At 41.8% G+C, this 25,363-nt stretch overlaps 1 protein-coding gene across 1 annotated transcript in view; it reads right to left on the bottom strand.

Moving 5' to 3' along the window:
- Positions 1-220: 220 nt before the first annotated feature.
- The window catches only part of LOC142466063 (vomeronasal type-2 receptor 26-like), a 67,857-nt gene continuing 42,714 nt past the window's right edge, over positions 221-25,363 (bottom strand). The window contains exons 4-6 of the mRNA XM_075570781.1: positions 6,365-6,592; positions 3,000-3,123; positions 221-1,236 (exon numbers count right to left, since the gene is read on the bottom strand). Coding sequence (XP_075426896.1) covers positions 329-1,236; positions 3,000-3,123; positions 6,365-6,592 — 1,260 coding nt within the window. The 3' untranslated portion in view covers positions 221-328. The remainder of the gene's footprint in view (positions 1,237-2,999; positions 3,124-6,364; positions 6,593-25,363) is intronic.

The raw sequence follows: 25,363 nt of genomic DNA, 5'->3' as shown, positions 1-25,363 counted from the left end.
GGCAAATATCGCAGATGTACATGACCTATAAATCAAAATATTTAAAGCAAACAATTGTAACACAACGTCATTGGTTTAACAGGATCAATTTCTCTTGGTTGAGTAACAGTTGCAGTAAATTGCATTAAAATACATTTCTCTTCTGCTAAATATCCTTATTGATGTTGATGTTTGCCTTCAAACTTGAACTCCAAAGTGATAATGTTTTGATTTCCCCGTCTTTCTTTGTTCTGTACCCCAAAATGAAAATCTTAATAAAAAATCTGTGATAAAAACAAAATAAATTTCCATTACTACCTTTTCGCACATATAAGTTGCAGCAATATTTTTAGATGTTAGCCTTTCTAAATAAATAACTTTTTGTGTTTAAATCAGGTCTCAGCAACATAATGTAGCATTTTGGAAAGAATATACAGGACAAAATTCCCGCACTTGATGATAATATGGCAAAAATCTCTACAATAACCATGTTCTTCCCCATAACACTTAAATATGCTGGTATAACAGAGACCCACACACTGCAGAACACCAGCATGCTGAAGGTGATGTACTTGGCTTCATTAAAACTGTCAGGTAATTTCCTAGCTAGGAAAGCTACAATGAAACTCGCAGCTGCAAGGAATCCCAGGTAACCCAGGACAGTGTAAAATGCAACAACAGAGCCTTCATTACACTGAATAATGATCTTTCCAGGATAAGAGTGTGTGTTAAGCTCCTGGAAGGGGGGAGAAATAGCCAACCAACTAACACTAATTAAAACTTGAATAAACGAACACATAAAGACCACACAGTTGGATATTTTGACTCCCATCCATTTTCTCCAGGTGTTACCAGGTTTGGTGGCTTTGAAAGCAATGCAAACCATGATAGTCTTGGCCAGCACAGAAGAGACCGCTATGGAGAAGATAATTCCAAAAGAGGTTTGTCTCAGCCTGCAGGTTATATCCACAGGACGACCAAGGAACAAGAACACACAGAGGAAGCTCAGCATGATGGAGACGAGGAGAATTAAGCTGAGGTTGTGATTATTGGCTTTGACAATGGGAGTGTCCCGGAATAAAATGAAGATACGCAAGATAATGGCAGTTATAATAGAACATAAAACTGAAATAAAAGAGAAGATCGGAGCTATCGGATCCCTTTTGTAGGATAGAAATTCAGTGCTTTTCAGAACACATTTGTTCTTCTTCTCATTTGGCCACCGATCATCTGGACACTTCTGGCAAGATTCACTGTCTGTTGTAAAAGGTAAAAAAAGGAGGAACGTTAAAATGCATCTGTAATATTATTATATAAAAAATTTGGGGTGACCATCGGGCCTCAGATTTATCTTTATGGGTTGTTTTTTTTATAGTTGGGCATTGTCCATTGGATTTCCTCCTAGAGACTTCAGCCCTGAATATGAGAATGGCCATAATTCTCAGTGTGGTAAGTAGCCCAATTTTTTTTACAGGTCATCATTTATTGCCAATGTGTGTATCTACTGTAGGTCCCCATTAAGAAGGTATAGGTATCCCCAGTGATAATCAATGGCTTTATGGTTGAAATGCTTTTTCTTTTTTTTTCTTATTTGGATTGGCCAAAATGAACCATTTGACTAATATGACTATTGGTCATTAGTCTAGAGGGGTGCAGAAGTTAGGTTTGTTGGGGGGTCTGGTAGTGTATGCGACAAGGGTGATGGTAGAGGTTAACCCCTTATTTGCCTTAATGGTAAAACTTTGCTAGCCATTGAGATAGCGAAGGGGTTAGGTAGTGTAGTTGAACATTAATATATTTGTAGGTGATAAAAAAATAATTATAAATATCTGGACTGGATATATGGCATTTAGTCAATTTGATGCCTATCGCAATATTTTTAAGTCGTGGTAAAGAAAAATGGTGTTGCGACGTTGATGTATTGCCCCATAAAAATAAAAATAATACATTTATATGGGAAATAATACTGAAGGTTGATGTATCCAGGCCATAGTGCTTCTAAATGTTAACCCCTTAGGCATCGTATACATGCCCCGCATCTCGTACTACTGACGATATCATTGTTTTCTTCCTCTAATCTCTATGCAGTGGAGAAAATACAAAGGACACAATGTAACATTGGTAGTGTAGGAACCTGATGAGGGGGTAGGAACCTGATGAGGGGGTAGGAACCTGATGAGGGGGTAGGAACCTGATGAGGGGGAAGGTACCTGATGAGGGGGTAGGAACCTGATGAGGGGGAAGGTACCTGATGAGGAGGTAGGAACCTGATGAGGGTGTAGGACCCTGATGAGGAGGTAGGAACCTGATGAGGGGGTAGGAACCTGATGAGGGGGAAGGTACCTGATGAGGGGGTAGGAACCTGAGGAGGGGGAAGGTACCTGATGAGGGGGAAGGTACCTGATGAGGGAGAAGGTACCTGATGAGGGGTTAGGAACATGATGAGGGGGTAGGACCCTGATAAGGGGGTAGGAACCTGATGAGGGGGTAGGAACCTGATGAGGGGGTAGTACCCTGATGAGGGGGTAGGACCCTGATGAGGGGGTAGGAACCTGATGAGGGGGTATGAACCTTATGAGGGGGCAGGAACCTGATGAGGGGGAAGGTACCTTCACGTTGTTGAAGACTTGACAAATGTGGGACAAAATATTGAACTAGATGACCCATACTTATGAGAAGAAGAAAAACACATATAGACATTAACGAAATAATTTAACATATTGGATGTGCATTGGGACTCCTTTTTCTACCCTGGCCACAACATATGAATACTATTTTACTACTACAGATGCAGCAAACATTATTGCAGCCCATAGTGCACTGCAGCAGGACATACATGATGTGAAGAAGTGGCCATTGTTTTGAATCAGTGGCATGTGAGCAGGAGGTGCGGCTGTGGCACCATTCCACCCACATGTGTGCACCACAGTTTGCAATACCACTTGCTACATCTGTATATTCTACAGCAGAACCAGCTGCCTCCCCACATGCAGAATAAAGTACATAGAAAGCTTGTGCACCAGATTGATTGGAAATCTCTCCCATTGAGCATCTTATGCAGTCATAGCAGCAGGCTGGCTGTCCTCTCCGCGAGACTTTTCTATAGCCAGGAAAGCAGTTTTCCGAACATTGAGAGCGAGGAATCTGTAACAAATGTGAAAATAAACAAATGTTTTTCAAATACAATTAGACGATCAGAACATATTCCCAAATGCACAAGTCGATACTTATCTGTCTGTGTGTTTAGGAGCCTGTGCGAACAGCATCCTCTTCATTTCAAAATAACCAATGGGTTTGTGTTGGTATTTATCATTATTATTTTAGTAATAGAAACATGACTATATTTGAAGACGTGAACAATGGAATATACAGTACCTATGTTAGAACCCATCTAGCTATTACGTTTGTCTTGTCTAAGGATATATTTTTCTTATGGGTAGGAAATTAAATTGCACAGCCTAATGAATTTTAAGATTTACGATTGTATCTGCAATGATCTCAAGAGTGAGATCTATTCTTTGCTTTTCAGACATGTACAGTACTATGTATGATTCCAGGCTCTCCAGTCCATAAAACCAGGGTTATCCAGAGTTATGAGATTAAAGTAATGCAATGTTAATGCCACAAAGTGTAAACATTATGGGGATTAAAGTTAGTTAAACAAATATCCTAATATTAAAACAATGAACCAGGATGTGGAACTCTTTAGAGAGATATTATTAGGAATGAAGAGGTGACACCAATAGAGACCATTGATAAAAGCTCAAGTGCAGACTATTAAATAACTAGTAAATAGTGAGCATACTAAAGACACTAAAAGAGACAATGTTACATCTAGACATCAAACTAGAAAATATTTTAAATCCTCAGAAATAGAAAGCTTGAAAAGGTATTTTTATATAACTGATCTGTAAGACATTTACATGCAGTATTCTTTCTGCACATCAGCCCGACTCAGCATAGGGAGGTTCCTTGGGCTTGCTCCTTTATAGAAGGATTTGTGGCTCAGCATAGGGAGGTTCCTTGGGTTTGCTCCCTTTATAGAAGGATTTGTGTCTCGGCATAGTGAGGTTCCTTGGGCTTGCTCCCTTTATAGAAGGATTTGTGACTCAGCATAGGGAGGTTCCTTGGGTTTGCTCCCTTTATAGAAGGATTTGTGTCTCGGCATATGGAGGTTCCTTGGGTTTGCTCCCTTTATAGAAGGATTTGTGTCTCGGCATAGGGAGGTTCCTTGGGTTTGCTCCCTTTATAGAAGGATTTGTGTCTCGGCATAGGGAGGTTCCTTGGGTTTGCTCCCTTTATAGAAGGATTTGTGGCTCAGAATAGGGAGGTTCCTTGGGCTTGCTCCCTTATAGAAGGATTTGTGACTCAGCATAGGGAGGTTCCTTGGGCTTGCTCCCTTATAGAAGGATTTGTGGCTCAGCGTAGGGAGATTCCTTGGGTTTGCTCCCTTTATAGAAGGATTTGTGGCTCAGCATAGGGAGGTTCCTTGGGCTTGTACCCTTTATAGAAGGATTTGTGGCTCAGCATAGGGAGGTTCCTTGGGCTTGCTCCCTTTATAGAAGGATTTGTGACTCAGCATAGGAAGGTTCCTTGGGTTTGCTTCCTTTATAGAAGAATTTGTGGCTCAGCATAGGGAGGTTCCTTGGGCTTGCTCCCTTTATAGAAGGATTTGTGGCTCAACATAGGGAGGTTCCTTGGGTTTGCTCCCTTATAGAAGGATTTGTGGCTCAGCATATGGAGGTTCCTTGGGTTTGCTCCCATATAGAAGGATTTGTGGCTCAGCATAGGGAGGCTCCTTGGGCTTGCTCCCTTTATAGAAGGATTTGTGACTCAGCATAGGGAGGTTCCTTGGGTTTGCTCTCTTTATAGAAGGATTTCTGACTCAGCATAGGGAGGTTCCTTGGGTTTGCTCCCTTTATAGAAGGATTTGTGGCTCAGCATAGGGAGGTTCCTTGGGCTTGCTCCCTTTATAGAAGGATTTGTGACTCAGCATAGGGAGGTTCCTTGGGTTTGCTTCCTTTATAGAAGGATTTGTGGCTTAGCATAGGGAGGTTCCTTGGGTTTGCTCCCTTATAGAAGGATTTGTGGCTCAGCATAGGGAGGTTCCTTGGGTTTGCTCCCATATAGAAGGATTTGTGGCTCAGCATAGGGAGGTTCCTTGGGTTTGCTCCCTTATAGAAGGTTTTGTGGCTCAGCATAGGGAGGTTCCTTGGGCTTGCTCCCTTTATAGAAGGATTTGTGGCTCAGCATACTGTAGGCAGGTTCCTTTGGTTTGCTCCCTTTATAGAAAGTTTTGTGGCTCAGCATACTGTAGGCAGGTTCCTTTGGTTTGCTCCCATATAGAAGGATTTGTGGCTCAGCATAGGGAGGTTCCTGGGGCTTGCTCCCTTTATAGAAGGATTTGTGACTCAGCATAGGGAGGTTCCTTGGGTTTGCTCCCATATAGAAGGATTTGTGGCTCAGCATAGGGAGGTTCCTTGGGTTTGCTCCCTTATGGAAGGATTTGTGGCTCAGCATACTGTAAATCTTTGTTGACTGCGTAATCACTTTACCTTTTAATATTGTTTTATAATATTGTGTGTCATTACTATAAATGAAGAATAACTTTGTTGAAGGAGATTTTAATGAAATGATATCATTAACCCTTCCTGTGACTGTAAATGGAATATGATCACAGATTTGGTGAGAGCAGCTGCCAGGATATTGATAGAGAATGTGGTGATTTAGCATTGGCATTTATAGTTCCAAACTCCGGCATTCTCACAGTATAGTCGAATGATTGAATCATCTACATTGCATATCTCCAGCTTTTCTACTAGAAAGTTAGCAATAATCTGGACAGTTTCTAATCTTAATATATTTAACACACACACACCAAACACACACACGCACACACACAAGCACACACACGTACACAGGCACACACATACACAGACACAAACACACACACAAACACGCACACACACAGACACACACACACACACACACACAGAGACAAACACACACACACACACAGGCACACACACACATACAACCCACACGCACAAGCACACACACGCGAACAGAGACACAGAGACACAGAGACACAGAGACACAGAGACACAGAGACAAACACACACACAGAGACAAACACACACACACAGAGACAAACAAACACACAGAGACAAACACACACACAGAGACAAACACACACACAGAGGCACACACTCACACAGAGGCTCACAATCACACTCACACTCACAATCAGACTCACACTCACACTTTCAACCACACACACACAACAAACAACATACACACTATAATATATCCTTATTACATACTAGGAGAACGGGGGAATTTCCTGAGTTGAAGATGGTTGGTTACTGTTTATGTGGTAACTGACCTGACTGAGGTTATGCTTCCACATGATGTCACTCTGATTGATGATGAGCTGCTCTCCTTCAGGAGCTGATGTATTGAAGCTTCCAACATGTCTCACCAAGAAGGTCCCATTGGCTAAAACAAACCGGTTTATAATGTGATACAGTGTGGCCATTTCTCCTTTCTCATTGAAATATACATCCTCCCCAGTGGGATCCTTGAATCGAACTCCTCGTATAAAGTTCTGTAACTATCAGATTGGTAGATTTGTTAATAACAGGTTCATTTATAAGTTGTTATAAACCCATCAGAAAACCCAATTCCTTCTGATTATTGTACTATAGGATATGAGAGAACAGCCTTGATGAAGAATGCAGCAAAGAAGACTTTATGGGGCTTGTTTTTGTAGCTTCGATAACCAACTCATCGAGGATTTTGAGCAACTATCGCAAAATTTTGCTCGGTACTTTAGCTATTCAATAAGCCTCAATGAGTTGGTGAAAGCATACGGGGAAGGCATATTTTGTGTGATTTCTGGCTCCTGGACAAACTTGCTGAAAGAAAGCTGCAAAACTGCAACAACTCGCATTTTTCTGAAGTCATGCTATTCTAGTAGCTCAGATGAGATAATTGGAGCTCTGGAATTGCGGGTTTATCAAAAATTCATCTCGCCGGCACTCGGGTGGCGAGATGGGATCTGAGAGAAGGACTTAGAATAAAAAATGCATTGTTCCTGCATCGGATTGAAGCCGGGAGTCTCCGGAGCTGATACCCATTAATACCGGCTCCGGAGACCCCCGGCTTCTATCCGATGCAATAAAAATGCATTTACAGGCTGCTTCATTATATTAGCGTGTAACTGCTAAGGCAATGAAGGGGTTAACTACCTGTGTCTGGTTTATTGTGGCTAGCGGGGGTGGGTGAAGGTGGTATTTGGCCCAAGGTGGGTGTTTAGGCATAGCGGGGGGGTTGCAGAAGGAACTAACCCCTTAATTACCTTAGCGGTTACTACCGGTAAGGTAATGAAGGGGTTAACCCCTCACGTTACCCACCCGGTAGGTATAAACACCCACCACAGGCCAAATACCACCTTCACCCACCCCCGCTAGCCACAATACACATAAAACAAAATACAAACACAATACTAAGCAATACGCCTATTCATTGTAGAGAAAGGAAATACAAGGCGCGCTGTCCCAAAGGTTCATTAAATCCATTAACCAATAACTGTTATCTCCCTGGAGCTCCTGTTCTCCTGTGATCAGCGGGGTCACTGAAGGAAACAGTCAAACAAAAAAAGGGTGTAAAAGAGGAAACAAAAACAGAATCAGTAACAGTATAATCCCATTTATGTAAAAAACACAGGTGATATTCACATCAATGAAAAATCACATGAAAAAATAATCACATGGTCCTCTGCTCATCAAACACAGAGGACATGATCCTTCAAAAACAGGGTCCTTCGAACTGAAGAGTCCCAGATCTAAATAATGGATTCAGTCCTCTTTAGCAGATATTATGTGCAAAGAACTTAGCTTCTGGTCGGCGTCCTCGTGGGAGCAGGATGAATGGCAGCCATCCAATATCCATCACTGTGGTATCACGTGCTGCGCAATGATGTCACCACAACGAGTTTTGCGCCTTTTGCCATGCTCGCAGTTAGCGGGTATAGCCAGGTATCATCTCCGTGGAAGGTACCATGAACTTTCTGAACGTGGAGCGGTCAGGGTAAGCCTTCTGAAGCAGGCACCCTGCACCTAGTTGAGGCAAGAGTCTCCCCCCAGACCTCCAGTTAAGTATGTATTCTACTGTATTTTGTGTATCATTGGTATATCTGCTGGTCTCACTAGAATAAACCTCATTTTATTCCACTGCGCACCTTGTTCTGCCTGGTGATCTCGGAAGGTAAAAGTGTTAAAAGTACTGGTCTTCTGTGGCAGTAGCTTTGCCCATTATTGTATTGTACTGTACTGTATGGTTGTCGGGGTAGAGGGGGTGCCCATTCATTCTCATTGAGGTTATCATTGCTCCCATTGAGGGCATAGGTATCCACAATAGCAATGAATAGGTGTGTGCAAAGAACTTAGCTTCTAGTCGGCGTCCTCGTGGGATAACATAACTGCTAAATAAAAAACAAAGCACTTAAATAAAAAGAAACACTTGTATACACTTGTATACTTAATTCACAGGGTGTTGAGGCTATCACACATTTTTTGCATGCAGATAACACTCTCATTTTGCACAACAACAATTTATAATTGATATTATCATTTTTATATTGAATCACAATTGTGTTTTATTTGAGGGTCAATTCTATCTCCAGACCACTGAGACGGCCATGGGGACACGTTTTGTACCAAATTATGCGGGACTTTTTATGGAAAATGGGAGCTCGATTTCATCTGCAATATTAATGAATTTAACAAACACCTTAAATATTATCGAAGATATATAGATGATATCTTGATTGTTTGGGCAGGGACTTTGGAAGATCTCAATAACTTTATCTGCTGTTTGAATCGAAATGGTAGAAATCTTGTACTGATTGGTACAAACCACAGTACTGAGATTAACTTTTTGGATCTCAACTTGAAAATTGAGAACAACAATATCGTTACAAAATACATAGTTTAATCAAGTTGATGTAAACTCATACCTGGATTTCCAGAGCAGTCATTCCAAATGATGGTTGAACAACATCCCATACGGTCAAATGCTACGGGCCAGGAGAAATTGCTCCCAGGTATCAGATTTTGACGAACAATCTGGAGTTTTAGCCCAAAAATGTGCTGATTAGGGTTATGGTTCAACACTTGTTAATAGGTCCATTCAGAAAAGCAAAGATTATCCTAGAGATCAACTGCTGATCCCCAAGAAACAAAAACCACAGTAAATGAGTTTGGTGATACACCATTATTCATTACAGGGTTTTGTAAGCAGGATAACAGAGTAATAAAGATCCTAAAGAAGCATTGGGGTGTCCTCCAAATGGACCTTATTCTGCAAGATAAAATCACAAGGAAACCTAAAATAGGATTTAGAAAAGCCAGAAACATTACAAACATTTTAGATCCCAGTGCATTGAAAAGGATAACCCTAAATGCACCTTTAAATGAGAACTTCCAATCTAAACCAGTGGGGAACTACATATGCGGAAAGTGTGTTATGTGTAAATACATGGCACGTGAGAGAAGCTTATGTGATGTTAGACTGGAAAATATCACAGTATTACACAATTTAATTGTCTGACAACGTGTGTTGTGTATATCATAGATTGTCCATGCAATTTATGGTATGTTGGTAAGACAATTAGGCCACTCAAAACAAGGATTGGTGAACATGTCAATGGAATAAAAAATGCCCAAAGTAATTTGGATAAAGATAAAAAAATTACATAACCTGGATGTTCCATTCCTGAAATAGAATTTGCCTTATCTATAACTGTATGACATCCAGATCCTGTGTTCAGAGTGTTTACTATTTCACATTTTCTTTGCTGTCTATGTTAATGGAGAATAGTTCTGATATTGATTGATTATTATTTATCAAGATTTTATCATTTTTTTTATCACATCCTTTATTGTGGATGCTTTCATAAAAATTATATTTTAATTTATTTTGGATTTATTCAATGGTTATATTTATTATTTTTTATATCTGTTTCATTATTCAATATAATATTTGTTGTATTATTAATCATTATTAGTTGAGTGTATTTGTGACAGTGCATATTCTATACACAGGCGGCACACTTTATTCGAGTGCGGCTCATTCCGCAAGCCGGGAAATGTCCCGGCTTGCGAGCCGCACTCCCTCAGCGTGCCGCGCATCACCGATGCGCGGTCACGCATCATCGGGTGCCTGTGCCGCCTGTACGCGTGCCCAGGGCTCCCCGAGGGAGCCCTGGTGTCGCGGGGATGTGCTGACGGCGGCGGGACGTTCCGGGGGACCCGGCGGACCCGGTAAGGAGAGGGGGAAGCCCCGATCGGCGGGCCTCTCCTCCGAGGCTTCGGCGCGCGCCCGGCACCCTCCGGCGCGCGCCAGGTTACTGCTGCGGCCGAGAACGGGCAAATGCTCGAATAAACTCGGCCGCAGCAGTATATATATTTACTTTTATATTCTATTGCAGGGGAGCGCAATTTTTTCCCCTGCGCCCCCCTGCCGGCTGTTCCCTGCTCTCCACGGCCCCCTCCCCACCCCCCATTATCTCGGCTCCGGCGTTGGCGTCATGATGTCACATTGCCATGGCAATTTTAAGGGGGATATACTGCACTCCACAATGATAAATTAATGTATACAGTTTACCGGTGCTGCTGGTTCAAGAAGGTACCTGTATGTTATGTATACTTACTAAGGTCTACCCACTATTCATGTCTTAAAAAATCTTTATGCATCTGGTGCTACTATCAGATACACAAATAAGATACTGTGCTATATTAACAAGACTGTAAATACACTGTGGTATTATCTGGTTCCAAAATAGTAATTAGAGGTCTTACACAATGGGAATATAATATCCTGTCCTCACAAATCCCTTTTGTACTGTTTCCATGTAGCAATATCATACTGTATGTGTATACCTACTGTCATTCTAGAGTTGCACTACCCATCTATTCATTTGGGGTATGTGAATGTAGCTTTTGGAAAGAATATGCATAGTTATGGTGTTGTTTAAAATGGACCAATTTGGATGTATAACTTTGTTTGCATACTTGATACGAGTTACTTTCTGAGAAATAGCATAATTATGCATGTGCTAGATTTTAGACAGTTTTCCATCTCTTATGTTTTTAACGTTGCGCTTTTTAATTAGTATAGTGTTAGCAAATATTTCTTTGTTATTATTCACGTTGTGTTTTGTATATTTGGCTATTTCTCCGTTATACATATGACTCCCAGGCCACTCCTATAGGGGAGGCTATTCTCCTACGAGTTGCGCTATTGGTTGTCATACCTACAGTACCAATGAGCTAGCTTATCCAGCAACTCGCGCGATATTTGTAGACCCTGTGACATCATCGTTGGGGGCGGGAGCCAGAGCTTATAACGGAGAACCTAGCAGACGCGCATTTACTCTTTGATAAAGGGACGCAAGTCCTGAAACGCGTCAGAGTGTTCTTTTGTACTCCTCATGACCACCCAATAAATTCTTTTTAATTCGGAACTGGTTTGCAGCCCCCATTGTTTACAATTGCAGTGCTCCGCCGTCGGATCCCACGGGACCACACACCGCCTATCTATTGCAGGGAAGCGCAATTTTTTCCCCTGCGCCCCCCTGCCGGCTGTTCCCTGCCCTCCACGGCCCCTCCCCACCCCCCTTACCTCGGCTCCGGCGTTGGCGTCATGATGTCACATTGCCATGGCAATTTAAAGGGGGTTATACTGCACTCCACAATGATAAATTAATGTATACAGTTTACCGGTGCTGCTGGTTCAAGAAGGTACCTGTCAGGTATGTTCCAAGGCAATACTCAGGAAGGAAGGATCCAACGCTCCACGTTTTTTAAAATAAAGTTAATTTATTGTGCCACACAACGTTTAGACCAATAGGTCTTTCTCAAGTGACTAGGCATGCACCAACTGAGGAAAACCCATGGCAACATGATGTCACATGACCTTGCGGCGTAATTTGACACTGCGTTGCCATGACGACGCGCCTCCAGGAACCACCGGTGCCACGGTAAGTGCTGTTTACAGAGGCCTTCGCCGCTTCCCAGGCACTTAATTTAAGTTCCTTCAGGAAATGCGTGGGGCCTCTGTAAACCCCGCGCCCCTCAGTTTGCACACCGCTGTTCTATTGTGTCATTTATATATAATTTTGTATTGTGTCAGCAATTATGTTTTGCTTTCATGTTTTTTTTGCAATATTTGTATTGCTATATATGTAGCCTTTTCTTTTTATTTATGTGCTTTGTTTTTTGTTTAGTAGTTATGCTATGTTTCATGTACTATTTGTATTGCCTTGTATGTAGCCTTAGTAATGCAATGTTCTGATTGGTTGGCTTATTAACAATATCCTGATGCGATCTGGATTGGCATGAAGGTTCGAGCCTTCTGGTATTTAAACCGCGCCTTAAGATCTATTAGACCAACCCCTGATGAAGCATCATGAAGGCGCAAAACACGCTGTGGTGACATCATTGCGCAGCACGTGATACCGTGATGACAGCTATTGGATGGCTGCCATTCATCCGCTCCCACGAGGATGTCTACTAGAAGCTAAGTTCTTTGCACACACCTATTCATTGCTATTGAGGTTACCTATACCCTCAATGGGAGCAATGATAAGCTCAATGGGAATGAATGGGCACCCCCTCTACCCCCAACAACCATACAGTACAGCACAATACAATAATAGGCAAAATTACTGAATTAATGACATGGGAGACCAGTACTTTTAACACTTTTAACATTTTTACCTTCGTACTAGGCAGAACAAGGTACATAGTGAAATAAATGAGGTTTATTCTAGTGAGACCAGCAGATATACAAATTATACACAAAATAAAGTAGAATACACACTTAACTTGGGTGTGGGGGGAGTCTATAGCCTCAATTGGGTGCAGGGTGCCTGCTTCGGAAGGCTTACCCTGTCCACTCCATGTCCAGAAACTTCATGGTACCTTCCTCGGAGAAGATACCTGGCTATTCCCGCTAACTGCGAGCAAGGCAAAAGCTGGAACTTGGACGCAAATGCAGAACTTGGTCTCAACTAGGAAGGCTTCTCCGGCAACTCCGTGCTGAGTGCTTTGCTATTCAGAGCAAAGCACTTTTGAAAAACCTGCCAGTGCCTCACCGACCCAAGTTCCAAGACGGATCACGGGCATATCTCAAGAATCCATTTAGAGATTTGTTTGAATAACAGCCGCTGCATCTGTATCACAAAAGGAAACATCATGTTAACTATAATCTATCTCTAGAAGAGAAAAAGCTTCCAAAGGGATGGTGGACAACAAATACTAGGGGCCTCATGCAGTAAGCAACGATAAGCCCTATCTCGCCAAAAAGCCTACTGATATTCAGTAAGCCCTGAGAAGTTGTCGAGAATAGGAAAACTCGCCTTTTTTTTTTGGCGGAATAAAAAATCCACTGACTGCTGAAGCCCTATATCGCCGCTCATCGCCAGTTTTTTAAACTCGCTGTATTCAATTTCCCCCGATCAGCATCTCACAGCGGATCACCGCTCAAAAATGGCGAATTTATCGCCAAATCGCCTCGGCACAAACAGTTGGCAAGAAGCTGGGGACGAGCGGCGAGACGGGACTTAGAAAAAATCAGGCCTTTATTTCATCATAGCTTTAAAGTATGGAGGCTATGGAGCTGAGCCATATTATTTAGGATTTGTGATGCCATGGCCTTAACCCTTTCTGGTCCAATGTCGGAATACATCCGACAAAATATTTTGCCACTTGCGGTCCAATATCGGATCCGGCGGATGAGGGAGGAGGGAGGAGGGAGGAGGGAGGAGGGCGGAAGTTGTGGAGTGAGGCGCCGGCAGCAGCACAAAGAACTAGATTGGTCATCACTAGAGTCTAGGCGCAAAGTTCACCTTTCCTGTCTCACCCTCAAATACATTCTGGGCAAGCTACCCGGCTACCTGAACAAGCTCCTCACCCCTACCACATGCAGTACACTACCGACACGATTTATTCGAGCAGGGCTAGTTCCGCAAGCCAGGGGATGCCCCGGCTTGCTAGCCCCACTCCCTCGGCGTGCCGCGCGTCACTGATGCGCGGTCACGCGTCATCGGGTGTCAGCGCCCCCTGCACGCGCGTCCAGGGCTCCCCGAGGGAGCCCTGGTGTCCCGCGATGTGGGGGACGGCGGCAGGGGGTTCCGGGGGACCCGGCGGACCCGGCAGCGGTAGGGAGAGCGCCCCGATCGGAGGGCGCTCTTCCGCTGCTTTGGCGCGCGCCCGGCACCCTCCGGCGCGCGCCAGGTTACTGCTGCGGCAGAGAACGGGCAAATGCTCGAATAAACTCTGCCGCAGCAGTACCTATCACCTGAGATCAGACTCCAAAAGACTATTCATGGTCCCAAGACTCAACAAAGTATCCGGACGTTCCTCCTTCTCCTTCCGTGCACCCCAAAACTGGAACAACCTACCAGAGACTCTCATATCCACCACCAGCTTAAGTTCTTTCAAATCTAAGGCTGTCTCACACTTTAATCTGGTCTGTAACTGTTTCATACGCCCATAATACATATTTTCTTTAACTGTGCATGCAATGTCTTGTATATAATGTATACCCTGTTCATTTATGTAACTGTATTTGTAACCATGTATTATTTTGTTTTACTCTGTGCCCAGGACATACTTGAAAACGAGAGGTAACTCTCAATGTATTACTTCCTGGTAAAATATTTTATAAATAAATAAATAAAATAAATAAGTCCCTTGCATTCCCTTCTCTCAGCAGCCGCACTGATCCCTCCTCCTCCCCCCCAGCCCTGTACCGATACCACCCCCAACCCTGCACCAATCCGCCCCCTCCCCCACAGTGCCGCACCAATCCCCACAGGCAGACAAAGCAACTGACATCGGAGGTAGGGGGTGTGTGTGCAGTGTGTGCAGTGTGCGCAGTGTGCGCTGTGAGTGTGCGCAGTGTGCTGTGAGTGTGCACAGTGTGCGCTGTGAGTGTGTGCAGTGTGCGCATATGCGCTGTGAGTGTGTGCAGTGTGTGCAGTGTGTGTGCAGTAAAAAAAGCTGTATGTGTTATTTTTCCCAAAAAATAAATTAGACTTGCTGGCGCACTTAGTGAAAATTAATTGGACTGCAAAGGGTTAAAAAGAACTATTTTTAATCAATATAAGTGTTTAACTTATTGATCTAATAGTGTCCCTGCATAAGTTATTAATGTGTTGAGATATGACTTGCTGATGTTATGATTCTTTACGTGGTACATTAATGTTTACATTAGCAGGATAGTGCTATCGTTACCTCTTAAAGGTACAGTTCTTACAATAACAAAAATACATATAGGCATACCCCGCATTAACGTACGCAATGGGACCGGAGCACGTATGTAAAGCGAAAATGTACTTAAAGTGAAGTACACCCCTTTTCCAGTTATTGATGCACGTACTGTACTGCAATCATCATATACGTGCATAACTGATGTAAATAACACATTTGTAACAGGCTCTATAGTCTCCCCGCTTGCGCACAGCTTCGGTACAGGTAGGGAGCTGGTATTGCTGTTCAGGACGTGCTGACAGGCGCATGCGTGAGCTGCCGTTTTCCTATTGGTCGATATGTCCTTACTCGCGAGTGTACTTAAAGTGAGTGTCCTCAAACCGGGGTATGCCTGCACTGTAGATGAGCATGTGTACCGTAATAGGAAACTGTAATGCCTGCGCTGATCCATGAGCAAGACTGGACCCTGGTACTGAGGTGGGGAAGTAGCAAACCATGCACCCACAACAGCGGGAGCTTGCCTGGCAGGTGGATTGTCAAATGTAGCCGGGTCTGGGTTGGAGAGAGTGGGTTAATCAATACTTGCCAAGGTCTTGGAGTGGAGAGTTCAGAGTAGTCAAAGTCTGTTAGCCGTGGTCTGGGATTGGAGAGATCAGAATCATGGAAGTCCATATAGACGTGGTCTGGGGTTGGAGAGGTTAGAATATTGAGGTCCGTATAGCCGTGGTCTGGGTTGGAGATTCCCACAAGGTCGAGGGCAAGCCAGGGTCAGTCTCCAGAGAGATTCCAAGGTAAAGCCGGGTCGGTACACGAAGGGTTAAACTGCAAGGTAAACACAAGACAAGGAGCAGGTCACAATGGACATAAGCGCTCAAGGCTAGAGGAAGTTATGCTCAGCAATGACTGGGAGTGAGAGCAGGTGTACTTATGGGAAACAGGAACCAGTAGCTAGGGCGGTGGAGCGGAGACACGGCCTCTGCGGAGGCAAGGATTGGCTGCAGGAGACAAGTTGGCTAATGAATACTTGGCACGCAGCTGGGGAGCGGTGCACGTCGTGATGTGTGCGTGCCACACATGACAGAAGCGCGTCGTGTCCGAGGGGGCAGAGCTAAGCTACGTGGCACACTAGAAGAGCTGCGCGTGTGTGCGCATGCGCTGGTGCCAGAGCAGAGGTCTGAGATGAGACAGGTAAGGAAAACACGTTGCAAAGGACGTGTTCCCCGATACCTTACAGAAGCACTTTCACTCCATGATTGTGCAGGTCGTATGCGATGCCTACATGAAAATTCTGAATGTGGTAGCCAGATTTCCAGGTTCTGTCCACGATTCCTCTATCCTCCGGAACTCATCTGTCTTCCATGCATTTGAAACAGGTCATTTTGGGCATGGTTGGCTGGTGCGTTAGTATAAATAATTCATTTCACTGTTAGGCAACATTTTGTGGTAATGTTGTTTGTTTTATAAGTTTAGTTATTTTAATTATCACATATCCATTTTGTCAAATACTCACAAGTACATAAATATTTTTTAAACTTAATTGTTAGAATGTAGATTAGATTTTTGTTAATAAAAAATCCATGTGTATTGTTTTTGTCACATACTAAACAAACATACACAACAATACATTTGACATACAATACATCTGTTAAGTTAAAAAATAAGATGAGCCATATTTGAATACTACCTATCTAACATCCAAACATGACATTTTGTTATTAAATTTACTATGGATGTTTAATGTCATTAAATAATATGATTTATTAAGGTTTCAAATACAGATATCTGAATGTTTTATGATCCTCTCAGATATGGATAAACACCTCATAAATTAGATATACAATATGTTTGACATCATAGAACTAGTGTGTCAATAACAATATACAAGTAGAAATATTTTTACATGGTACTATGTTTTTTTAATTATTTGAATATGATGTATTATAGGTGACCCAGGATATGGGATCAGACCATGGCTCTTAATCCCACTTGCTAACCCTCAAGCCCCAGCAGAGGAAAGATATAATGTGGCACACGTATCCACTAGGTCGGTTATAGAGAAGACATTTGGACTGTTAAAAAGTCGGTTTAAATGTCTGGATCACTCAGGTGGTGCCCTATAGTACAGGCCTAAAAAGGTGTCTGACACAGTGATTTTTTGGTGCATTCTGCACAATGTTGCACTGCGTCATAATCTTCAAGGCGACATATGGGAGGGTCTGGAGGAGGACCCTTCTGTCCATGCTGCAGGGGATCAGGAGCAAACAGCCAGTGGGGTGGAGACACATCTGAATGTGATAAACAACTATTTTTCAGGTAAGCAACAATGTATATGTTAACATGAATATATACATTCATTCATGTTTATTACAATGACATTTTACAAATATTATTATCTTAGGATAGGGATGCCTATAAGCAACTTCTTTGCCCAAATGATCTTGTATAAAAACATGTAATAACATGTGTAAAATGTGTGCATGAGAGGACTATGTTGAGCATGTACAAGTGTTATGTTAATTTTTGTGTTGTGTATGCGTTCAAATTTGGTGTTTCTTAATTTTCAGTCATATTAAACTAATCATCATTGAAGACATCTCTAAAAATGTATGTACATTAAAGTTTAACATTAAATCTATTTTGTTTAACATTATGTACTCTGTGTTAATATCTAAAGAAAATGTTTGGATGAAATATTAACATATGTACCTGACAATTAGATACATTATAACGAACAGAGATAACAAAACATGTATGTCCTTTCTCTAGCAGAAATGGCTTCATTATTATTGACCGCAAAAAACAGGAGATGATGATGAACCTGGGAATAGAAGCTTATAGGTATTTACAGATTACTTGAAGTGCTTAAAATGTGCTTATTCAACATTTTTTGCGTTGCCACAGTCCATTAGTTTCATGTGTCCATGGTCTTTGGGGAGAGGCGGAGGAGAGGGACTTAAACTTAAACGACTCTGTGTAGAATTGTTATGGAACATATTTGTTGACGCGTATGCATGATAAGATTTTACATTAAACTCATGCACATGCGCGAATAGAACACTCTGAACGCACATGCACTACATCACACAGCACCAATTTTTAACACCATCACTTGCCTAGCACAATATGTTGAATGTTTGCCTGTATTTTGATATGCTTCTTATTAACGCAGTTTACATATATATATGTTGACATTAATTATTGTCACGGGAGACCAAGACTTATGCACACATTAATACCGGGATTCTGGACTGAGCACACAAGATGAGTAAAATAAATTGTAATTTATTTATTTTCAGACAAACATACAGAATCTTCACAATATACACTTAATAAAACACTGGGATGGGGGAACAAAAACTTATGTCCTTGGAACGAAACAAAGTCGCTGGACACCCCTGCACGCATGCAAGTGGATACGCAAAAGGATCCGTGTAGCAATTCCTGGCTAGGGGCTCAAGTTGCCAGCCCTCTCTCTCAGCCAAATGGACAAAGTTCATTCAGTCCTTACAGGGTTTGTTCGTGAACCCTTAGCTCTAACGAATTCCAGAAGAGGGCATCAATCTTCGTTGCAATGTAGTTTAACCCATCACACTCTGGAACCGCTGACGCTAACCTTGGATTTTTCTTCTTAGTGGAATCCTAGGGAGAAGCAGGCATTTTTGTGGGGTTCAGGGTCCCATACTTAAGATGCATAACCAATACGCCCGTGGGAACATTTCTCCCACCTATCCCCGACATGCCAGTACTTTGCAGAAAGGGCAGAAGTTGCGTCCCGGATCGCACGGAGCAGGCGTTAACCTCACACCTGGGCTCCTTAGCATACTGGGGTCCAACCTCTTCCCTGGCGGCACTAAGTCTGGGGTTTGGCCACCCATACTTTACACCGGTATCTGGCACTTACCATATACCAGCCATCCTAACATCTAGGATCTCTGAGGTTTTTCAACTCCGGACTAAACTTTATATGTGTGTGCATGGTTTCTTTCTTCCTAGCTGCACTCCAAGAATTAGAGTGCTAGCTCACTTCTAGCATGTGTTAGCTTACTTAATTGATGTTGCTTGCTCGTGACACTACGCGTCTGCTGACAGACTCCTGACGAAGCGGTGAGTGACGTCAGCAGGGCGCTCGTGATTCTACGCGTTTTGCTGTCGTCGCTTCGTCAGGAGTCTGTCTCCTGACAGACTCCTGACGAAGTGATGATAGCGAAATGCGTAGTCACAAGTGCCCTGCTGACGTCACTCATCTGCACCTCTCTGCACCCACGATCCTCCGTGATTTGGAAAGTTGGAGCGCGCCTCAAAACCAGAAGTAACGCGCCGAGAGATCCATGCTGAGGATGGGGTGAGAGTATGGAAGAAGAGTTTGCCTATCTTATGTGCCTATGATGTATTTTTATTGATGTAAGCATACATCCTTATGTTTTATAGATTAAATTAAATTTGAGTATTATCAGTACACACTATGTTTGGCTTCTCGTTTTCCCATACATATATGGCTCCTTAGCATACCGAGGAGATTTTAAACTAGAATGGAGGGGGGAGGGGAATGAAACAGATAATTAACTAAATGGAATAGATGAGGATACAAGGTGGTATGGAGGTAGAATGGGGGAAAGTGCAAGTTTGACAAGCAGTGAGACACCCATAGTAATTACAGATAATACTAGAAAACTTCTAAAGATTATACCAAGTGGGAGCAGAAAGGAAGGAGCAGATAATAGTACAGGCTGAAAAAAACTTAAATGCATGCTTGCTAATGCATGAAGCCTGGCAGATAAAATGGGGGAGCTTGAATTAATAGCTGCAAGGGAGCAGTATGATATCATAGGGATTACTGAAACATGGTGGGATGAAACTCATGACTGGACAGTTAATTTAGAGGGTTATTTTCTTTTTCAGAAGGATCGAACAAATAGAAGGGGAGGTGGAGTATGTTTATATGTTAAACCGGATCTAAAACCTATTATAAGGGATGATGTCTATGAAGGGAATGATGAAAATGTAGAGACTTTGTGGATAGAAATTAGCAGTGGAAATAAAAGTATAAAGAAAATGTTTGTGGGAATATGCTATAAACCATCAAATATCTGTGAGATTGAGGAAGCTAAAATACTTTTGCAAATGGAGAAGGCATCAAAACTGGGTCATGTTTGCATAATGGGGGATTTTAATTATGCAGACATAGACTGGGGCAATGAGATTAGCGTTACAACAAAAGGAAACAGGTTTTTGGGGGTGCTTAAAAACAATTATATGACCCAAATTATTGAGGAACAAACCAGGAGAGGGGCAGTTCTGGATTTGGTCATATCAAACAATGTAGAAGTAATAACAAATATTCAAGTCCTGAAACATTTGGGTAACAGTGATCATAACATGGTCTCATTTGAAATAAATTATCAAAAAACAGATTACTTGGGTTCAACAAAGTCCTTAAACTTTAGAAAGGCAGATTTTAATAAACTGAGGTCTAATCTAGTAGTAATATAATGGGATGATGTTTTTGCATGGAAAAATGTAGAAGATAAATGGGCAGTCTTTAAAACATTGTTAGAAAAGCACACTTATCAGTGTATACCCTTGGGTAATAAGTGTAAAAGAAATAAGTCAAAACCAATGTGGCTAAATAAACAGGTAGGGGAGGAAATGGACAAGAAGAGGAAGGTGTTTAGATTCTTTAAGTCAGAAGGGACAGAGACATCGCAACAGATTTATAAGGATTGTAACAAAAATTGCAAAAGGGCAATCAAATTAGCAAAAATGGATAATGAAAAAAGGATTGCAATAGAAAGTAAGGTCAACCCTAAAATGTTCTTTAAGTACCTTAATAACAAAAAAATGAGAAAAGAAAATATAGGACCCTTTCAGTGTGAGATGGGTAGGCAGATTATTGGAGATATGGAAAAAGCTGAGGTATTAAACAAATTCTTTGCCTCTGTATTTACCAGGGAAGAATCAAGTTCAATAGTAGTGCCGCAGGAGTAAACCACAACCTCCATATTAATGAACAATTGGTTAACTGAGGAAGAAGTTCATAAGCGACTTGAAAAAATTAAAGTAAATAAGGCACCTGGCCCCAATGGCATACATTCAAGAGTTCTCAAGGAGTTAAGCTCAGTAATAGCAAAACCATTATATTTAATATTCAATATTCAAGGACTCCATTTCCACAGGCTCAGTACCACAAGATTGGCGTAAAGCAGATGTGGTGCCTATATTTAATAAGGGAGCTAGATCACACCCAGGGAAATTACAGACCTGTAAGCTTGACTTCAATAGTAGGGAAACTACTTGAAGGTTTAATACGGGATAATATTCAGGAATACCTAATGGAAAAAAAAAATTATTAGTAATAGTCAGCATGGATTTATGAAGGATAGATCATGCCAAACTAACCTTATTTGTTTCTTTGAGGAGGTAAGTAGGAATTTAGACCAGGGTAATGCAGTTGATGTGGTCTACTTAGATTTTGCAAAGGCTTTTGATACGGTTTCACACAAGAGGTTGGTGTACAAAATAAAGAAAATTGGACTCAGTAATAATATATGCACCTGGATTGAAAACTGGTTAAAGGACAGACAACAGAGGGTTGTCATAAATAGAAATTTTTCAGGTTGGGCTAAAGTCGTGAGTAGAGTACCTCAGGGATCGCTACTGGGACCCCTGCTTTTTAACTTGTTTATTAATGACCTTGAGGTTGGGATCGAGAGCAAAGTCTCCATCTTTGCTGATGATACTAAATTGTGTAAGGTAATAGAATCAGAGCAGGATGTAATTTCTCTTCAGAAGGACTTGGAGAGACTGGAAACGTGGGCAGGTAAATGGCAGATGAGGTTTAATACAGATAAATGTAAGGTTATGCATTTGGGATGCAAGAATAAAAAGGCGACTTACAAATTAAATGGAGATATATTGGGGGAATCCTTGATGGAGAAGGATTTAGGAGTGATTGTAGACAGCAGGCTTAGCAATAGTGCCCAATGTCATGCAGTAGCTGCAAAGGCAAACAAGATCTTATCTTGCATCAAACGGGCAATGGATGGAAGGGAAGTAAACATAATTATGCACCTTTACAAAGCATTAGTAAGACCACACCTTTAATATGGAGTACAATTTTGGGCACCAATCCTAAGAAAAGACATTATGGAACTAGAGAGAGTGCAGAGAAGAGCCACCAAATTAATACAGGCGATGGACATTCTAACTTATGAGGACAGGCTAGCTAAATTAGATTTATTTACATTAGAAAAGAGGTGTTTAAGAGGGGATATGATAGCTATATACAAATATATTCAGGGACAATACAAGGAGCTTTCAAAATAACTATTCATCCCACGGGCAGTACAAAGGACTTGGACCATCCCTTAAGGTTGGAGGAAAGGAAATTTCACCAGCAACAAAGAAAACGGTTCTTTACAGTAAGGGCAGTTCATTACCCATGGACACTGTGATGGCAGATACAATAGATTTGTTTAAAAAAAGGTTGGACATCTTTTTAGATAGGAAAGTTATACAGGGATATACCAAATAAGTATACATGGGAAGGATGTTGATCCAGGGATTAATCCGATTGCCAATTATTGGAGTCAGGAAGGAATTAATTTTTCCCCTCAATGGGGTTTTTTGTTTGCCTTCCTCTGGATTAATAAGTAAGTATAGATATAGAATAAAGTATCTGTTGTCTAAATTTAGCATTGTGTGTGTCACAATAGAACAGACAATATATACAATAACCGGGACAGATTGAACAAGATTAGGATATAGTAAACTGAACGAGTTTATTTCTTCTGAGCAGAACAGACAATGCATGAAGCAAATAACATTACAGAAATATCCACACTTACTGGGGTTGGATAATGAGATATTCATCCGAATAGCAGCTCATTTAGTTGTTACAGTCACGACAAGCACAGGAATAAGGGGTGCTAGCAACTATATAGATGCAGGACCCCATTCCTACCATGGCAGTTCAGTTATTGGTGAACAATTACCTTGTCTCAATCACAGGTTGACAGGTAACGTGAGAAGCAGGGTTTACCCAGCCCCTCATTAATACACCCCTCCCCGGTTACTACTTGGCCAGCCCATTTATAAAAAACTATGACCACAGGTCTGGGTGCCGTTCTGTCTAGCAAAATGCTTATTGGGCAGAGACTGTTCCTGAAAGGGTGTTACATGTAACAGGTCACAATGGTTAGTGTCCATCTGTGAGAGCTGGCTGCATATGCAATGAGGCGAGTCACCTCCATTGATGTCCAGGTCTTTTAGCACCTATGGCTAACCTCCACAGGGGACCGAGGAGTAAAATACCTCACAATGCCTTTCAAGTATCCTCCTTTTATTGTACAATTACACATCAAAGCTGTCATCTGGCAAGCTTTTTGTCCTATGTCCAAAGTTATAGTAAAAAAAGCGATAACTCATAATTATATTTCACATGTCATAAATCAGATTAATAATATGTATGCGACCTGTGTTATTTGCATAGGAAAACATATCCAAATTTCACTTTCGTAGCATGTATATAGCAAAAGTTATAATTTTTTACACTTTATCCATTGTCAACGATACAATACAATTCTTCCCCTCCCTCCATGTTAATTCATAACATAGCAATTAATTCTGCTGAAGTGGGGAAATGCAGATCCACATATACACAATATGGTTAACCCTTTCCCTCCCGACATGATTTCTACACATACAGGAATATAACACAGACTGCTGGGGAAATAAATCTAAGACCTGGGATAATTCTGCTGAAGCAGGGGGATGCAGATCAACATATACACAGATCCCATTAACCCCTCCTATCCTGATCATGACAAGGGATATACCAAATAAGTATGCATGGGAAGGATGTTGATCCAGGGATTAATCCGATTGCCAATTCTTAGAGTCAGGAAGGAATTTATTTTTCCCCTTATGAGATATCATTGGATGATATGACTCTGGGTTTTTTTGTTTGCCTTCCACTGGATCAATAAGTAAGTATAGATATAGGATAAAGTATCTGTTGTCTTAATGTAGCATAGGTTGAACTTGATAGACGTACGTCTTTTTTCAACCTCATCTACTAAGTGATAGTGATAATCCAGTGATCAACACAAATTATGTGACTTATAAATATGACCGTGAAAGTGAACAATAAAGTGATAATATAGTGCAACTCAAGTGCAAAAAATTGATAAATGCTGCTCAAAAACCCTTAAAGGGATGGTCCACAGTAATCCCTCCTGCTGGAACGTGTGGAAGTTGAAGGGGAGCGCAACTCAATCAATGGTGAATATGCAATTATAAGAAAAACACAATATAGTGCAACAACATCTCTTCAAAGTGTTATCTTTCTGAAGGCTTCTTTAAAATCAGGACTCACATTTTCTCTGTTAAAATCAAGCATTTATCCCAAACTCAGGGGAATGACTGTAGTGGGGTGTGCTGCAGGTCCAGCCTTCCTCTATTGTATGTTGTCTTGGGGGTCAGGTCACTCTCTGTGATGGGGTGTTAGTCAGGATAGTGGAGGCACAACCATATATGTATGGGAAAACGAGAAGCCAAACATAGTGTGTACTGATAATACTCAAATTTAATTTAATCTATAAAAACATAAGGATGTATGCTTACATCAATAAAAATACATCATAGGCACATAAGAAAAGCGAACTCTTCTTCCAGACTCTCACCCCATCCTCAGCACGGATCTCTCGGCGCGTTACTTCTGGTTTTGAGGCACGCTCCAACTTTCCAAATCACGGAGGATCGTGGGTGCAGAGAGGTGCGGGTGAGTGACTTCGTCAGGTGTCTGTCAGGAGACATAGTCCTGACGAAGCGAAGACAGCGAAATGCGTAAAATCACGAGCGCCCTGCTGACGTCACTCACCGCTTCGTCAGGAGTCTCTCAGGAGACAGATTCCTGATGAAGCGACGACATCGAAACGCGTAGAGTCACGAGCAAGCAACATCACAGCCCGTTCAATTAAGTAAGCTAACGCACGCTAGAAGTGAGCTAGCACTCTAATTCTTGGAGTGCAGCTAGAAATAAAGAAACATGCACACACATATAAAGTTTATTATAGTTACATAAGCAGAATATACTTTTATTAATAAAC

This window comes from Ascaphus truei, chromosome 1 (assembly GCF_040206685.1).
Source record: "Ascaphus truei isolate aAscTru1 chromosome 1, aAscTru1.hap1, whole genome shotgun sequence".
Lineage (NCBI taxonomy): Eukaryota > Metazoa > Chordata > Amphibia > Anura > Ascaphidae > Ascaphus > Ascaphus truei.
This window is presented reverse-complemented; position numbering and strand designations above follow the sequence as displayed.